Source organism: Asparagus officinalis, chromosome 9 (assembly GCF_001876935.1).
Source record: "Asparagus officinalis chromosome 9, Aspof.V1, whole genome shotgun sequence".
Taxonomy (NCBI): Eukaryota; Viridiplantae; Streptophyta; class Magnoliopsida; order Asparagales; family Asparagaceae; genus Asparagus; species Asparagus officinalis.
This window is the reverse complement of record NC_033802.1, coordinates 27,941,548-27,957,213: the sequence shown is the minus strand read 5'-3', so window position 1 is coordinate 27,957,213 and position 15,666 is coordinate 27,941,548. Positions and strand designations below refer to the sequence as shown.

The 15,666-nt window shown below is 42.0% G+C and overlaps 2 protein-coding genes across 2 annotated transcripts; both read left to right on the top strand.

Annotated features, from left to right (window-relative positions):
• LOC109823326 (1,2-dihydroxy-3-keto-5-methylthiopentene dioxygenase 1-like) lies at positions 6,479-8,088 on the top strand. The gene is made up of 3 exons (XM_020389608.1): positions 6,479-6,721; positions 6,867-7,106; positions 7,753-8,088. The coding sequence occupies exons 1-3, from the start codon at positions 6,479-6,481 to the stop codon at positions 7,879-7,881; spliced, it is 612 nt and encodes a 203-aa protein (XP_020245197.1). The 3' UTR covers positions 7,882-8,088.
• LOC109823325 (cytochrome b5-like) lies at positions 7,990-9,226 on the top strand. Its single transcript, XM_020389607.1, has 4 exons — positions 7,990-8,013; positions 8,759-8,825; positions 8,909-9,092; positions 9,175-9,226. Exons 1-4 carry the CDS (start codon positions 7,990-7,992, stop codon positions 9,224-9,226), a joined length of 327 nt encoding a protein of 108 aa, XP_020245196.1.

The window sequence follows — 15,666 nt, the reverse complement described above, 5'->3', positions numbered from 1 at the left end:
TATCGCTTGAGCCATAGCATCAGAAATCCCGCCAACAATGCCACGTCCGAAATAGGGATTTGAGCTTGATAGTGGAAGCTTTCAAACTCCGTGTAAGCAGGAAAAATATCCTCTTTAGCTTCGTTTGTATAATAAGAGGTAGCAGCATCGATTCGGGTTTGAATCTTCTCCAAAGTACTCGCAGACAATCTGGTAACCGGAGCCCCCTTAGCGGTCAAATTCTGGAGCAAGTACTCTGCCCAAGATACCTGTTTTATACCACTTCCTCGAGCCCCCGTCTGCTGCATACAAATGTGGAAGTGACACATGACTTCCTAAAGTGTGGAGGAAACTTCGGGACTGGTTTTCCTCAAAATCTTAAGTTCCGTTGATCCTGGAACAAATTCTTCATATGGCAAATCCCCGAGAAGAAGACCAGAGACGTTGTGCATCTCGTGAAGAACGAAGTCTAACTCCCCCACTGGAGTAAAGAAGGTGCAGGTCTCAAGGTTATATCGCTCTAAAATAGAGAAAAAGTGATAATGGCTCTGAATGATCCCGAATTTCGTAGCCCGCACAGGAATCTTCAGCCCAGCCTGAGTGAGGGGTGTCTCTAACTCCTTCAAAACGAAATTGGTCATTCGAACCCACCACCCTGTCACCGGAGAGTGAACCCAGCCAGGAGATCTAAATCCTTAAGTGAAAAATTCTCTTTTCTTCGCCATAAATCTCTTGACAAAAGTATTCGCCGAAGTGGCCACTTCACCGACCAGGTATTCTTTGGTGAACAAGCCTGGTCGTAAAGCTATCACTTGTCTATTATAACCCACTGTGCGAACTCCTTGAAAGGTTAAAGTTCCAAGAGCGACTCCATCTTGTTCCACCCACTGTGCGAACTCCTTGAAAGGTTAAAGTTCCAAGAGCGACTCCATCTTGTTCCTTAACAAGGTCCCAATCCATACGTCTGGGAATGGAAGCTTAAAGTTCCAAGAGCGACTCCATCTTGTTCCTTAACAAGGTCCCAATCCATACGTCTGGGAATGGAAGCGCACTAGAAATATGATATGGGGTACATCCTTTCCATATTAGGTAAGAAGAGGTGACGGTCCCCAACTTTTCTCAGCCATTTGTAGACTCCGTCATGAGCGACATCTGCTTCAAAGTCAAAAAAATCTCCAAAGAGGAATGCTAGTTTGGCTAACGGTTTATGGCTTAGGTTCTTAAGCTTAACCTCCGTAACCAGTATTCGAAGAGTTTCAGGAGGAGCCTAGGTGATCATCTCCACACGGTCCTTCTCAGTAAATCAAAAAACCGGGAGTTCTTGGCGTAGATTAAATGTCATATTTGTATCCACGCCACCTTCATGCCCAAAATGATGGCGGAAAGGGAGAGGCTCATTGGTGTGACGCACTGCAAAAGCAAAGAAAATAAGTCAGTCAAAGTAAAAGACCAAAAAAACGCGGAGGTCGAACCCTGCGTCAGCAAGAACAAACGCGGAGGTTGAATCCTGCGTCAGTAAGAACAAACACAAAGATCAAAATCCTACGGTAGCAAAATAAAACGCGAAGATTAAGCCCCGCGTTAGCAAAAATTTTAAGCGCGGAGGTCAAAACCCCCATGTTTCAAATTCCAAACGACAGAGTCCCAACCCCGCATTACTGAAACGAGTTTCCTCGTTGATTCAAAGTCTAGAACTCGCCATAGCAAGTTTTATGGCCACAAAGGTCATATTTACCACCAACTAAGGGAAACCGAGGGCGGTCGCCTGCCTGAGCCATAGCACCACCGGCCAGCGTAGACGACGACAAGCCCTGAGTCGCGACGACGACGGGTTTGATGGGTCAAGAGACGGTCTTCTTCCTAGGTGCCATTGATTTTGTTGGGTGGTGGATATGAACAGTGTTCGCCGAAGATGAAAACAAAAATCTTCGTTGAAAATTCGAGAAAATTTCAGAAGAGTCGAATGTCTCTTAAGTTGACCCCCGGTAGTCTATTTGTAGACAACTGTGAGTTATCAAATAGGGATGGGATTCTAGGCTAGAATGCCGCCCAAACGCGATTTTGGCGTTCTAGTTGGTTGAGCTTCCAAACGCGAGATTCACCCACGCATTCTAATTCTCAAGCGCAGAGTTCACCCACGCGTTTTGACCTCAAAAAAAACAACATCTCAACAATAGAAGCTACAACACAGCTTCAAATAAATAAAGAGAGGCTGACGTTAGCCATCAAGGTAACCAAGGCCGAGAAGAAACTGGTGTATGACAAGCAGTTATGCAGCCTCTTGGATGCGTACAAATAGGTTACAGTCAACGAAGCTAAAATCATAAAGCTCAATCCATTACACGTAGCTCATTCTCGTAAGTGGCTTAACATTCCCACTAAGATTAACGAAGCTAGAAGTTGCACACAGCTTATTCTCCTAAGTGGCTTAGCATTCCCACTAAGATTAATAAAGCTAAAAGTTGCATGTCGAGTGTTCATCAATGCCTACAAGAATTCTCTGGATAAAAGAATACACATCATCGCAAATTGAGTGGAGTATCTTAAGGACCCAGACGAAATCCAGAGAATACACCTCATCGTAGATTGAGTGGAGTATCTGAAGGATCCAAACAAAATCCGGAGAATACACCTCATCGCAGATTGAGTGGAGTATCTGAAGGATCCAGACAAAATCCGGAGAATACACCTCATCGTAGATTGAGTAGAGTATCTCAAGGACCCAGACGAAATCTAGAGAATACACCTCATCGTAGATTGAGTGGAGTATCTGAAGGATCCAAACAAAATCCGGAGAATACACCTCATCGCAGATTGAGTGGAGTATCTGAAGGACCCAGACAAAATCTGGAGAATACACCTCGTCGTAGATTGAGTAGAGTATCTCAAGGACCCAGACAAATTCGTTGTTATCATCGTTCTTGTTTGATTCATCAGCAATGACTTGGGCTTTAGGTTGTTTGACTAAGTTTATTGTCACCAAGACACCAAAATTGCCTTGTTTGGTTTAAGGAAGCAGAATTTCGATACTTTGGTACCAGGATCACGATGTCTTCAAATTAGAGAAGCGGACAATCAATCAATCAAATTTCGGGATCCAAAGTATTCCAAAAATTCGTCCCAGTCAACCGCGAACTTTCAAAAACTTTGGAGGGGGTTCTGTAGGCTGTCTAAAAATAACAATAGATAGCTGATCCCCGTTAAGCTTCAATGAGGAGAGTTATAATCCGACGACTCCTATATCTCGATGATGAAAGTTACAATCAGATAACTTTCATATCGACAAATAAAAACTACAAATGGAGGACTTTTCACATAGATCGAGAAGAGTTACAATTCAATGACACTTCCGACAATTGATAAAAACTCTATTCAGTGGTCTTCACAATCAACTGTGAGAGTTACAATCTGACGACTTTCACACCCCACAATAGCTAAAGCGAGGATTACTGAATAATGGTCATTGCAAAGCTCTACAGAAGAGGTTACAAGTCAACTAGCCCCTTCTAAACGCGGAATTCATCTTCGTGTTTCAATTCCTGAAATGCAAGCAACCCTCACGTTTCCAAGCTTCAACAAGCAAAACGAAAGCGACCCTCGTGTTTCCAAGCTTCAACAAGCAAAACACAAGCAGCCCTCACGTTTTCAATATTCAGTCAACACCCAACTCCGCGTCTCAACCCTAAGACATGGAGTTAGGGTCCTGAATGCCAAATTGGGCGTTTGACTCATTCAAACATGAGTTGAATGGTTTCAGAACTGTTTTCCTCACGATCTGAGGAAATCACGTCCACTTAGGAGCGGATTAAAGGGGCAGTTACAACCCCTTATCCCCCTATAAAAACTCAACAAAGTAAGGGGGGATCTTTTTTTTAACATAAGATCGGGTTTTTTGACAAGAGGCCAGGTCTTTCCTCATCGAAAAACAGCACAAAGGCAGTTCAGTTCGGTTTTGGGAAGATTTTCTAGTGATCGGCTAAGGACGAATCTTGGAGGAGATTGGTATCTTTGACTTCAGCAACAAACAAATCTATTTGGCTTCTTAATCGATTATTCAATTTTAACAACTCTTTCCATGGAGTTTTAACTTGTTCTGAGTTCTTAAACTCGTTAAGAGTTATCCATCAAACTTATTACATAAGTTAATTGTTCTCGCGAGATAAGATGGTCGTATCGTCAACGGAGAGCAAATTCGACGTAAGCATTCGAAGGAGGCATTCCATCGCTACCGTGAAGAATCTATAATTAAACAAAGGGAAGAATCCAGATCATTCTCCTCTCTTTTGTAATCAGGAATTTAAATTCTAATTGAGATTGAGAGAATACAAATCAATTTTCTTTTATTCTTTTTACTACAAAATTTTTACCGAACAGTGGTAATTCCGAATACTTGAGGAATGTGACACAGGCTAGGCTAACACTTAGAGGGTGTGAAGTGTAATTGCAATTGTGTAAGGTATAAAGTATTCAGTGAACTAGAAAATCGAATTGTGAGGCGTAAACGTTATTCAGGTGAGTGTAGAAAACTCGGTTGTGATAGTGGAGATCTCCTCGAGGTGAGGAGCAGAAACGTAGGTCGTGAGGACCGAACTCCTTGAACATATCATGTGTTTGTGATTGTTTTTATGCACTATCGCCATTGTTGATTTACTCTTGTTTTATATATCCTTGCATTAATGAAATTGAATATCAATATTATTGAGATATATTTGTTAATTATTTAATCGATATTAATATCTAGTAGGATTAGCAATAACCCTATTCACCCACCTCTAGGGTGCTTGCAAAACAATCTTCTTCAAGTCCATTAGATTCATCGTTGGGCACGTGTTGATATTTTGGATAAACTTTCGAGGTATAATTTCTCTTTCCAATTCAATTCATTTTTCACTATGACTAACCTTACAAAACGAGAATTTACGCAACTTGATACTTCTGGAAAGAACTACTTATCTTGGATGTTAGATGTTAAAATACATCTTGCTACAAAAGGTCTTGAAAATATTATTGTGGAAGAAAATAAGATATCAAATCAAGACCATGCCAAAGCTATGTTTTTTCTTCGCCATCATTTGGATGAAGGAATAAAAACTGAATATCTAACTGCGAAAGATCCACTTACTATGTGGAATAATTTGAAGGAAAGATTTGACCACCTGAAAGTGGTCGTGCTCCTAAAAGACCAGTATAACTGGCTTTACTTAAGGCTATAAGATTTTAAATCAATCAGTTAGTATAATTCTATAATGTATAAAATTACCTCTCAATTGCAATTGTGTGGAGAAAATGTCACCGATGACGATATGTTAGAAAAAAATATTCTCCACCTTTCCTACCTCGAATATGCTCCTGCAGCAGCAATATTAAGAGAGAGGATTTAAGAAATACTCTAAATTGAGTTCATGCCTCCTTTTGGCTGAACAAAATGATAAATTATTATTAAAAAATCATGAATCCCTACCTACTAGTTCTAGCCCATTCCCTAAAGCAAATGCAACTAAATCTCAAAATCATGGTCGTGGGCGTGGACATGGCCATGGAGGAGGCCGAGGACGTAGTTGTTATCGTGGACGAGGTGGTGGCAGATATGTGCCTTATAATCACATTGATCATAGCCATGGCAGAAGACAAAACAACTCCCAGAAATGGGAAAATAATGATAAAAAAGTGAAGAAAAGAAACATTCACTACAACAAAATTGTTTTTTTATAGCGTTGAATGATAGCGTTTATGTTGTAAGTGCTATAGATAGTATGTGTCTTATTTTTTGATAGCGTTTGAAAATTTTTAAACGCTATGAGTACTTAGAGACTGAAAATTAAAACAGGCCCGTTGAAAACTAACTAAACCCTCAGTTCTTCCCCCCAAAATTTCATCCCCAAATTTCATTTCCCCGCCTAAATTCTCATACTCCGAAATAAAATCACTAATCGCCGCCTCAATTCATTCCCAAATTTCATGATTCAGAGGGACAACCGCCGCCCTCTCCATCCGCGCCGCTCTCGAGGACTTGGCGCCTCGCCTGCTTCGTTCACGCCGGTGACATTTTCGTCGTCTATCAGGTACGAAATCACCAAGACTCATCAAAACCCTAGATCGGGTATCGGATCTGATGTTTCTTGTTGTTTCTTTTGATCCAATGATTGTTGCAAAGATCTCAGCGCGAATCTGCTGCTCGTGTCGTAGATGACCTTGTAAGATCGATTCCTGGCATCGAAGTAAGGTTCTAGAGCAATTTCGTTCCTTAAATTGGGGTTTCTACCTTAAATTGGAGTATTTATTTCATAAGAATTTTGTAGAGATCGGTTGTTATCTTCCTTAATTTTTGATTGAGGAGACACAGATCGTTTCTATTGACTTATGCCAATGGATTTTGTGTAAAATACTCTAATTATTGATTAAGTGTAAGCGTCGGTTTAACGTGAGACTATGGAAGGTGTTCACTGATTGCTTTAACTGTCTACCTGTGGCTGCTCTTATAGATGACAAAATAGTATGCATGCATGGCGGTCTTTCCCCAAATTTGTCAAACCTGGACCAGATTAAAAGCTTACCACGTCCTACCGATGTCCCTGATACTGGTTTATTGTGTGACCTGCTTTGGCCCGATCCTGGTAGGGAAATTCAAGGATGGGGAATGAATGATAGAGGGGTTTCGTACACTTTTGGTGCTGATAAAGTTGCTGAGTTCTTGACAAATCATGATCTGGATCTTGTCTGTCGTGCACATATAAGTTATGAGGTGTCCGCAATTAACCCATTCTAGATTGACAATAAGGAAATGTTGTGCGCTGTTTAGTGTATAATTAAAGGTGTGCAATTTGAACTCATGGATGCAAGATAGCAACGCTCCCTTTTTTTTTTTTTTTTGAATATTCATTTTGCAGGATCTTTTGGACTTTTGTCCTGAAAAAATTGAGAACTATGAAGAGAAGCTGAGGAACTTTTACACAGAGCACATCCATGCTGATGAAGAGATCCGTTATTGTCTGGAAGGAAGCGGGTATTTTGATGTCCGTGACAAAGATGACCGTTGGATAAGAATCTGGATCAAAGGAGGAGACATGATTATATTACCGGCTGGGATCTACCATCGCTTCACCCTCGACACTTCAAACTATGTGAAGGTATGCTACATGCTTTATCTTGTTGGTTGATAAAATTTCTGAATTATCAAACATTTGCAAAGTCTCAATGAATTTTGTTCTGATGTCTGAAATGTGTTGATCCCATAACAATTGAGAATTTTCTTGATGTGTCACTATTTAATCAGTTGCAGATAGGGTGACTGATGAGCTCTGTCAGTACATGGAATTATGAAAGTTAAATACTTTTACTGTGGTGTAGCCTGAAGATAATCTAACTCGAGCAATTCACAAATTTATGCTAGAATAGTCTTAAAATCCTTCATTGGTGCAATAACCTTAAAAACACCCAGCGATATACCAGAGTTACTAAAGTTCATGAACTTATCAGTGGCTTTCTTCCCGTGAATAAGGATTATTTTTTTAATATTTTCTCTGCATCAGAGCTCAAATAGCATAAAGATTGACTGACAAATGATTAAAGTAACTTGGTCCTAGAGCTAATTCATGAATGGTAATTGGTATCTATACATGAAGAAATAATTACTTTTGGATTTGGGACAGGTTTAGTATTACAAGTCTACATCGTAGGATATATGATCAATATTCCTAAACTTCATTTGGTAATGAGATACAGTGTTGTTTAAATTTGGCTTACGTGGACTCATGAAGGTGCGGATGTTTGCAGCTGATGAGATTGTTCAAAGGAGAACCAGTTTGGACTGCTTACAATCGCCCTCAAGAAGCTCATCCAGCAAGGCAAGAATACATCAAGAATGTAGTGGAAAATTCGGGCATTGCGCTTGAAGCACATTAGTTCATGTTATTCACCTCACTATGCATGGGCTTCTATGGTACTCTGCTCATGCACCTGTTTAATTATCCTTATTAGTTATGGGTATTTACATTATGGTGTCATCATTCTATGAGCGATCATAAACAGAGACAGGTATTTTTATGCAAAGGGGTTGTAGTTGTAAAGCTATATAGCATATTGAAGAGGCTGAGCACATATCCAGTGTCATGTGTGTGCCTTGGTGTGTGTACGTATGGTTCAAAAGGAAAACCGTCTTTGGTTTATTATTCGGTCGCATAAAACTGTCTTTGGTTTAGGATTGCTTCTGTTATTTTCTGAAGGAATATACAAAATCATACATGATTACAACTGTAGTCATCCCCATGTATTAGATTTTTGGAAAGTTTCCATCTTGGAAACTTTGTAACAGACACGTGCCGTTGCCAGGTGCCTCCACATTCCTATGGTACAGTTGATCACGGTTATTGTTGCTCTTATTAGTGCATGCTTTTCCAAATTTATAATTATGATTTATGGCATATGTTGATGATGCGGTGATTCGAACCCTCAATGGTATGTTTTAGTTATCCATGTCATGATTTCTTTCTCAGTTGACAAAGCCCTGGAACACAGTTTCTAGTTAGAAATACTTAAACCCAGCTGAAATTAGGCAATCCTTGTTATGTAGGGTACATGGAATGCTGAAAAATATGTTTGACCAATTTACACAAGTACTCTGGAGAAGAAGTTACAATAGCGTGCAGTGATACTTTAACATGAGAACGCATTTATGCATTTATATGCTTCCATCACTTCATGGACTCTATTTCTTTCCTTTTTCCTAATGGGCCATCCAATTTATAACACCTTATTTATTGTTATCTTCCTTTAAAACTAGGTTTATGACGTGACAAAGTTCCTTGATGACCACCCTGGTGGCGACGAAGTTTTATTATCAGTAACCGGTAAGAAAATCTCATTTGACGAGCAACATAAAGATATCCTATGGCGTTTTTAGCTTAAGATATGATTTCATGGATTTTTGCAGGCAAAGATGCAACTGATGATTTTGAAGATGTTGGCCACAGCAACACTGCAAGAGCCATGATGGATGAGTACTATGTGGGAGAGATTGACGCCTCCACAATCCCAGTCAAGACAAAGTATACCCCTCCGAAGCAACCTCACTACAACCAGGACAAGACTTCAGACTTTATTGTTAAAATTCTCCAGTACTATTGTTTTCTGTTTTGTGTCCATATATTCATGGTTCTAAGATCTCATTATTGATGTTGTTAATTTCTATTTTTGCAGCAGTACTAGTACTCAATTGCTGAAGATGATGAGTCTCCCAAGTCATATGTAATGCAGCAAAGTTAGTTTTTGTTGTTTTGTGTACTATGGTTAATTTCTTGTACTCCATGTTGGATTATCCAAAGACTAGTATTTGTTTTTTGGCACATTTGTATTGAACTTCTTGTATGCTACAACTTGGTTATGTATCAGTTTGAACCTTTAAATAAAATATTTGCTTTTATGGTTGTCATAATTGGAAGCTATTTCTAGTTTAACCTCAAAGGTTTATAAGCACAACTGAAATGCTATAAGAAGTGAAAACAATTGCTGAAATGCTATTAAAAGAAGAAAGACAGCATTCGCTAAAACGCCATTGTAGTAACTCAAACGCTATCAAATATAAGACAATAGCAGCGTTGAAATGCTATGAATAAAAACTAATTAATAGCGTTTTCCAAACGCTATGAAAGATATTTGTCATAGCAATATAGAAACGCTATTGAATACTCTTTTATAGCTACATAAAAACGCTATGGTTGGAAACTTTTTGATAGCGTTTGGGGAAACGCTATGTAAAGCCACAGACCTACTATAGCGGGTTCTGACATAGCGTTGATTAAAACGCTATGAAATAATACCATAGCGTTTTTCGACCGCTATGGTAGATTTCAGGTGTTGTAGTGATTATAAGGAAATATGCTACCGGCCTGGAATAGAAGGCCATTGGTCTTGTACCTGTCGTACGGTAAAATATCTTGTTAACCTCTATCATGCATCATTAAAAGGGAAATGTAAAAATACCGAGACAAAATTTATTGATCAAAACAATGTTTATGATGATCTTGATGATATCACACACCTTTGATGTAGCTGATTTCCTTGAGCAACGTGAAGTTGCGAAATGATCCCATGGTAAATACTCGACATTTTGAATTTTATTATTTTCACATCTTTTATGCAATTTTCTTTATGAATTTTGTAATTTATGGACTTTATTGATATTTACTTTTGTTTGTAATTTACTTAGCAAACTTAGCAACGTGAAGTATTTTTCTCATTTGAAAATGGAAGAAACAAATGTTATCACAATAAGTGGTAGTGCTAAATTGATTGATGGCTCCGGAAGAGTCACTATATTTCTCCCCGAAGGAACTAAAACTGTCATAAATAATGCACTACTCTCGATAAAGTCTTAAAGAAATTTGCTAAGTTTTAAAGATATCCGCCGAAATGGATATCATATTGAGACGATGAATGAGACAAATGATGAATACTTATTCATTACAAATACCATTTCTGAGAAGACATGCTTACTAGAAAAGCTGCCATCTCTATCTTCTGGTTTATATTATATAAAAATAAGTGCAGCTGAAATGTATCACCTTGAAGACCAGAAGTCTACTAATTCCAATGATTTTATTATTTGGCATAATCGCCTTGGACATCCTGGCTCTATAATGATGAGGCGGATAATTACAAATTCACATGAGCATTCATTGAAAAATCAAAAAAAAAATACTAAATTCTAATAAATTCTCATGTGTTGCTTGCTCCCAAGGGAAGTTAATTGTTAGACCATCACCAACGAAAGTGGGAACTGAATCCCCTGTGTAGGCGTATAAAATTGCTTATAGATCCCTTAGCACAGCTGAGCACAAACCGACGAACCAACGAGGCGACGAGGTTAACGAATCGCACGCAAACAACGGAATAGATCCACTCACGTACGGAATCAAGCTAACGGGTTGAAGAGTCAACGAGTCATCCATCCAAGGGCGGACTCGGACGAATCATGATCGAATCAAGATCAGTTTCGGACTCGAACTCAGAAGTGGATTTACTACCAAATCAGGAATCGGATTTACTGCCAAATCAGGTCAACGATTCAAGTCCGGATAAATCAACCACAGAACCGGATCACAGACTGAACCGAAAACGGAAAACGACGGAAAACCACACCTAAGGGGGCTCGGCCAAGGCCGAGCCACCTATAGGTGGCTCGGCCAAAGCCGAGCCACCTCTAGGTAGCGTTCGAGAGAGAGAAAGATCAGATCTGAGATCTACACGAGATCATACTCCGGATCAAAGCTTGGCCTTTGATCCCGAGAACTAAGGGCGATTATTTCCTTGGTGAATTAATCCCCCCCGGCTATTATTTCCTTCGCGAAATAATACCCGTCAAATCGTGTAGATCCGACCGGATATAGATCGCGCGGTGGTCCACGGATTAACCCCGGCGTTGGCAAAGAACCCACACAAGCGAGCGACCGCAAAACAGGAGCTCGTGATTCGTTCGAAAGGAAAGTTGTAATCTTTTTCTTTTTCTTTGATTTCGTTGTAACCGGATCTAAAAAAGACCGGATCTTTTGTAACCAAAAAGCAATTACTTGAGATAACAATGAATTCAATGAAGGCAATTTTCACCGCGAACAATCTGGCGACCACAATGGGAGCCACCGATCTCGCTGCCGAGATCGTCACGTCGCAGCCGCGGATCTCAATCTCGGTCGAGGAGGAGGTCGAGTATGAATTCGACCAGGCCAAGTTCGAGGAGTACCTCTCATCCTCGTCCGGATCTACCTCCCCCCGCAAGTCCAAGAAGTTCTCCTCCAGGAGAAAAGTTCGTTGGTTTGAAGAAGTTCAGAATACCAATGACGCTCTCACCCCAACTGATGCCAAAGTCGCATCGGGTGAAGTTCCACCGACCTCCAACGAGGTCAAACCTGTTCTCGCCGACGCCTCTACTGTTGAAGGCGTTGTGACTCTCTCGAAGAGAGCCCGCCAGAGGCAACGTCAACACCTTGCGCGGCAACTCGCTAAGGCGATGGAGTCTACGGACGGGGTCTGCTACAACGCGGATCTGAAGAACAGGAGAGGCAAACAGCCTCAACAATTGAAGAATGACTGCTCCTCCAAGCCGCCAACAAACGAATAGATCCGGGTCAAACGGAACCGTTCGACACTCGAAGAGCGGATTCACAAACGCCGCGCATTGCTTACACAAGCAAAAATCCTTATACAGAAGGCCGAGGAATTGAAGAAAGAAAGAGTGGCCAAGAAGCCACCATCAACCCGCCAAGTGTGGAGGCCGAAGCAGCCTCCAGCCAAAGTTCAACCTCCGGTGAATCAACCAAAGTCCCCGGTAATCCCAATAGCTTCTCTGGGAGATCATGCAGAATCATCCCGAAGGAAAACGTCAGTCTTGGAGCGCCTCGGTCCGATTCCCGACAAGAGAGGCAAAGCTCCTGTTCAAGATCGTTTGGGCCCGATGAAGAAGCCCCGGACGACGTAACATGCTGGGGGTCGCCGTCACCTCCAACATGACAAAGAGACCAGGGCAGTCATGCGCACCAACTTGCGCATTGAAGTCCAGGAGCCCGCCGAGAACTCACGCCCAAAAAGGCATGTTTCGAGGCACGTGACTTTCGAAAGCCCAAAGAAGGCAGTTCACCCTCAGAAGGAAACATTACCGTCTGATGACGATAATGTTATACCTAAGAAGTCGTGCCAACACACGATAGGTCAAGCAGACGAATTGTACTATCGTGTTGGGGGTGCGAGTAAAACCAGGAAGAGGAGTCCCCGAGAATAGGAAACTCAATGCCCTTGTTCCAAACTTATTCGGGCAGTATTGTTTGAGTGCAACTGCATCAAGGCGGTCCCCGAAAGAGTTTCAGTTTTCGAAAGACTTAGTACCGAAACGCCAAAACCAAGGCCTAGGCATTTCCGACGAAGAAGAACGGTGGTTGAACGATTCTGAAAGCATCCCGGCCTATAACCCGTCTGCAGTCCGGAACCATCAAGCGAGCAACCTATGGTAGGGTTCGGACAAGACTCCCTTCAGAAGATGAAGAATCTGATGCTGGCTCCGCGGTTGCATCAGATAATACCGTATACAGTGAAGGACAACCTCGCGAGGCACTTATGATAAGTGCGGAGCAAGTGGCCAAAATGCTTGAAGACGCCTTAGCTAAGCAGCAGGAAACCTTCAGGTTCGAAATGCAGATGGCCATGCAAAACATGAGAGAAATGCATGACCAACAAATCCAAGCATTGACGAACCAGCAAGGCGAGCCAAGTCGTCTTAACCCGATTAATTTGGAAGATGAGGACACAAATGCGAATGAGACGCATAATGCCAATAATCCTCCCGTCAATGCAGGGGGTGGTAATGAGAATGCTAGCGAAAACATAGGTGAAAACTTGAAGATTAAAAATCTCGAGAGCAAAATCAATACGTTGATTTCTGCTCAAGAGATGAAGAAAACAGGCATTCCTTGTCCATACCCAAGAGAATGGGAATCGATCCCATATCCGGCGAAGTTCAATCTAATTAACTTCACGCCATTTAATGGGATGGGTTCACCCACTCAGCATTTGATTTACTTCAAATCGCACCTGGGGGTTATCTCTGGTAATGAGCCTCTGATGGTACGGTCCTCAGAAAGACGGGGAATTGGTTGACACCTTCGTCAAGAGGTTCCGGAACAAGGCGATGAACTGTCGGGACCCGATCACTGAGGAGTTTATTCTCCAGACTTGCCACAACAACCTCGCACTGGACGTGTTGGAAGCAATGGGGACAGCACCGTCCAAGACATGGAAGGATCTGAAGGTCCGAGGAGAGCAAGCCGAGCGATTCCTCAGAAGAAAGAAGGCGGAGAGAGGCCAACAGGTGAATAATGCTCCGCAACAGAATTTCGTCCCACGGGGGAAAGGTAAGGCACATGCTAATGCAGTTGATGCTAACCAAACCTTTCAATTGCAACCTCAGCAACAACAACAGCGACAACAGCAATGAGCGCCACAACAATCGCAGTCACAATGGCAACAACGGCCTCAGAAGCAGAAGTCTTCAGAGCCAAGATTTCCTAAAGTGTACTCCTTCAAAGATGACGAAGTTCCCGGCATCTTTAAATACTTGTTGGAGAACAACAAAATTCAACTGCCAGCGATTGTGGATCAAGAAGGGGCTAGCAAAGTGACGGATCCGAAGTATTGTGCATACCATAGAGTGGTCCATCACCCTACGAAGTCATGCTTCCATCTCAAGGATAAGATCCAGGCGTTAATCGATGTAGGTGTCATAACACCAAAGCCGTCTAAGAATGTTGCAGCAAACGCGGTGTCGATCAGCTTTGGATCAGTACCCACAGCGTGGTTTGAACCAAAACGCATCACCAAAGTGGGAATGAAGACAGTAAACGATGACCCACATGGACAGCGCCAAAAAGGACTTGTGCCACATACAGCTCCAAACGGCGAAATCCTCTGGGTTCACCTCGACCTGATTGAAGATGAACAATGGGCCGGATCGTCATCCAAGAAGAAGTCCAAAGGGAAAGGAAAGTCTTGTTGCGGAGTCTCTGCTATCCCAGGAGAAGATGACGAAAGAATACTAGCTTTTCCGCTCTCTAAAGAAGAACAAGAAGTTTTTGCAACCCGAAGTGGAAATGAGTATCACTACAACTATCCACCACCTAGTGAGCAGGGGGTAAAAAAGGGGGGCCCAGCCAAACCTCTCACGGAGATGGGGGTGATTACAAGTCCTACACTGGGCGAAGAGGCTCGACGACAGCCGGTGAATAAACCGAAAGAGAAGAATCCCCAGGAAGTTCAGAATCCGAAGCAGTCTCGTTTCAGTCGCCCGATTGGAAAAGACAGACCGGAAAGCTCGAAGACTCCGCAAGTCTTCGATATAATAGCTCAACTAGCCAACATTCTAGCACGGATAATGCTGTATGAATTGCTGCGGCTGTCCAAGGAAACCAGGGAGGCCTTGCAAGAAGCGTTGGCCAATTCAGAGGTGTTTCTGACTCAAGTCAAGCCGGTGCCTGAAGAACCGGAACTGCTGAGTCAACATTGCAACATAGCGACTAAGAACCTTCCCTGCATTACTTTCACCAAAGAGGATATGCAGACGAAGAATTCGAACCACGATCGACCGCTATATTTCATCGGGTACATTGGCTCCAGCGAAGTCAACCGAATCCAAGTGGATCCGGGTTCTGCTGTGAGTATTATGCCGCTTCGCTTGATGCATTTCCTCGGTATTCCGGTTAGCAAGTTGGCGTCCACAGGCACTGTTATCTATGGGTTCAATACCAGCGGGTCAAGACCTTTAGGTAAAATCCGGATAAAGTGTCAAATGGGTGATTTGAAGACGGAAGTCACATGTTATGTGATTGATGCCGAAACTTCATATAACTTACTATTGGGTCGGCATTGGATCCATAGTAATGTTATAATTCCCTCCACACTCCATCAGTGTTTAAAGTATGTCGACACTGATAATAAGGTTAGGACGGTGGTCGCGGATAAGCAACCATTCAAAGGGTATGAGAATTATTTCACTGATTCTCTCCTTTATGGTAACGAATCCGATACTGAATCATCGGCCCATGGCACGGACAGCGAAGAAGAAGCTGATACCGAAATTGAAATAAAGGATGATTTAGAGTACTCGTTGTCTCTTGATGATGCGACAAACGGACTACACGATAATCCTAG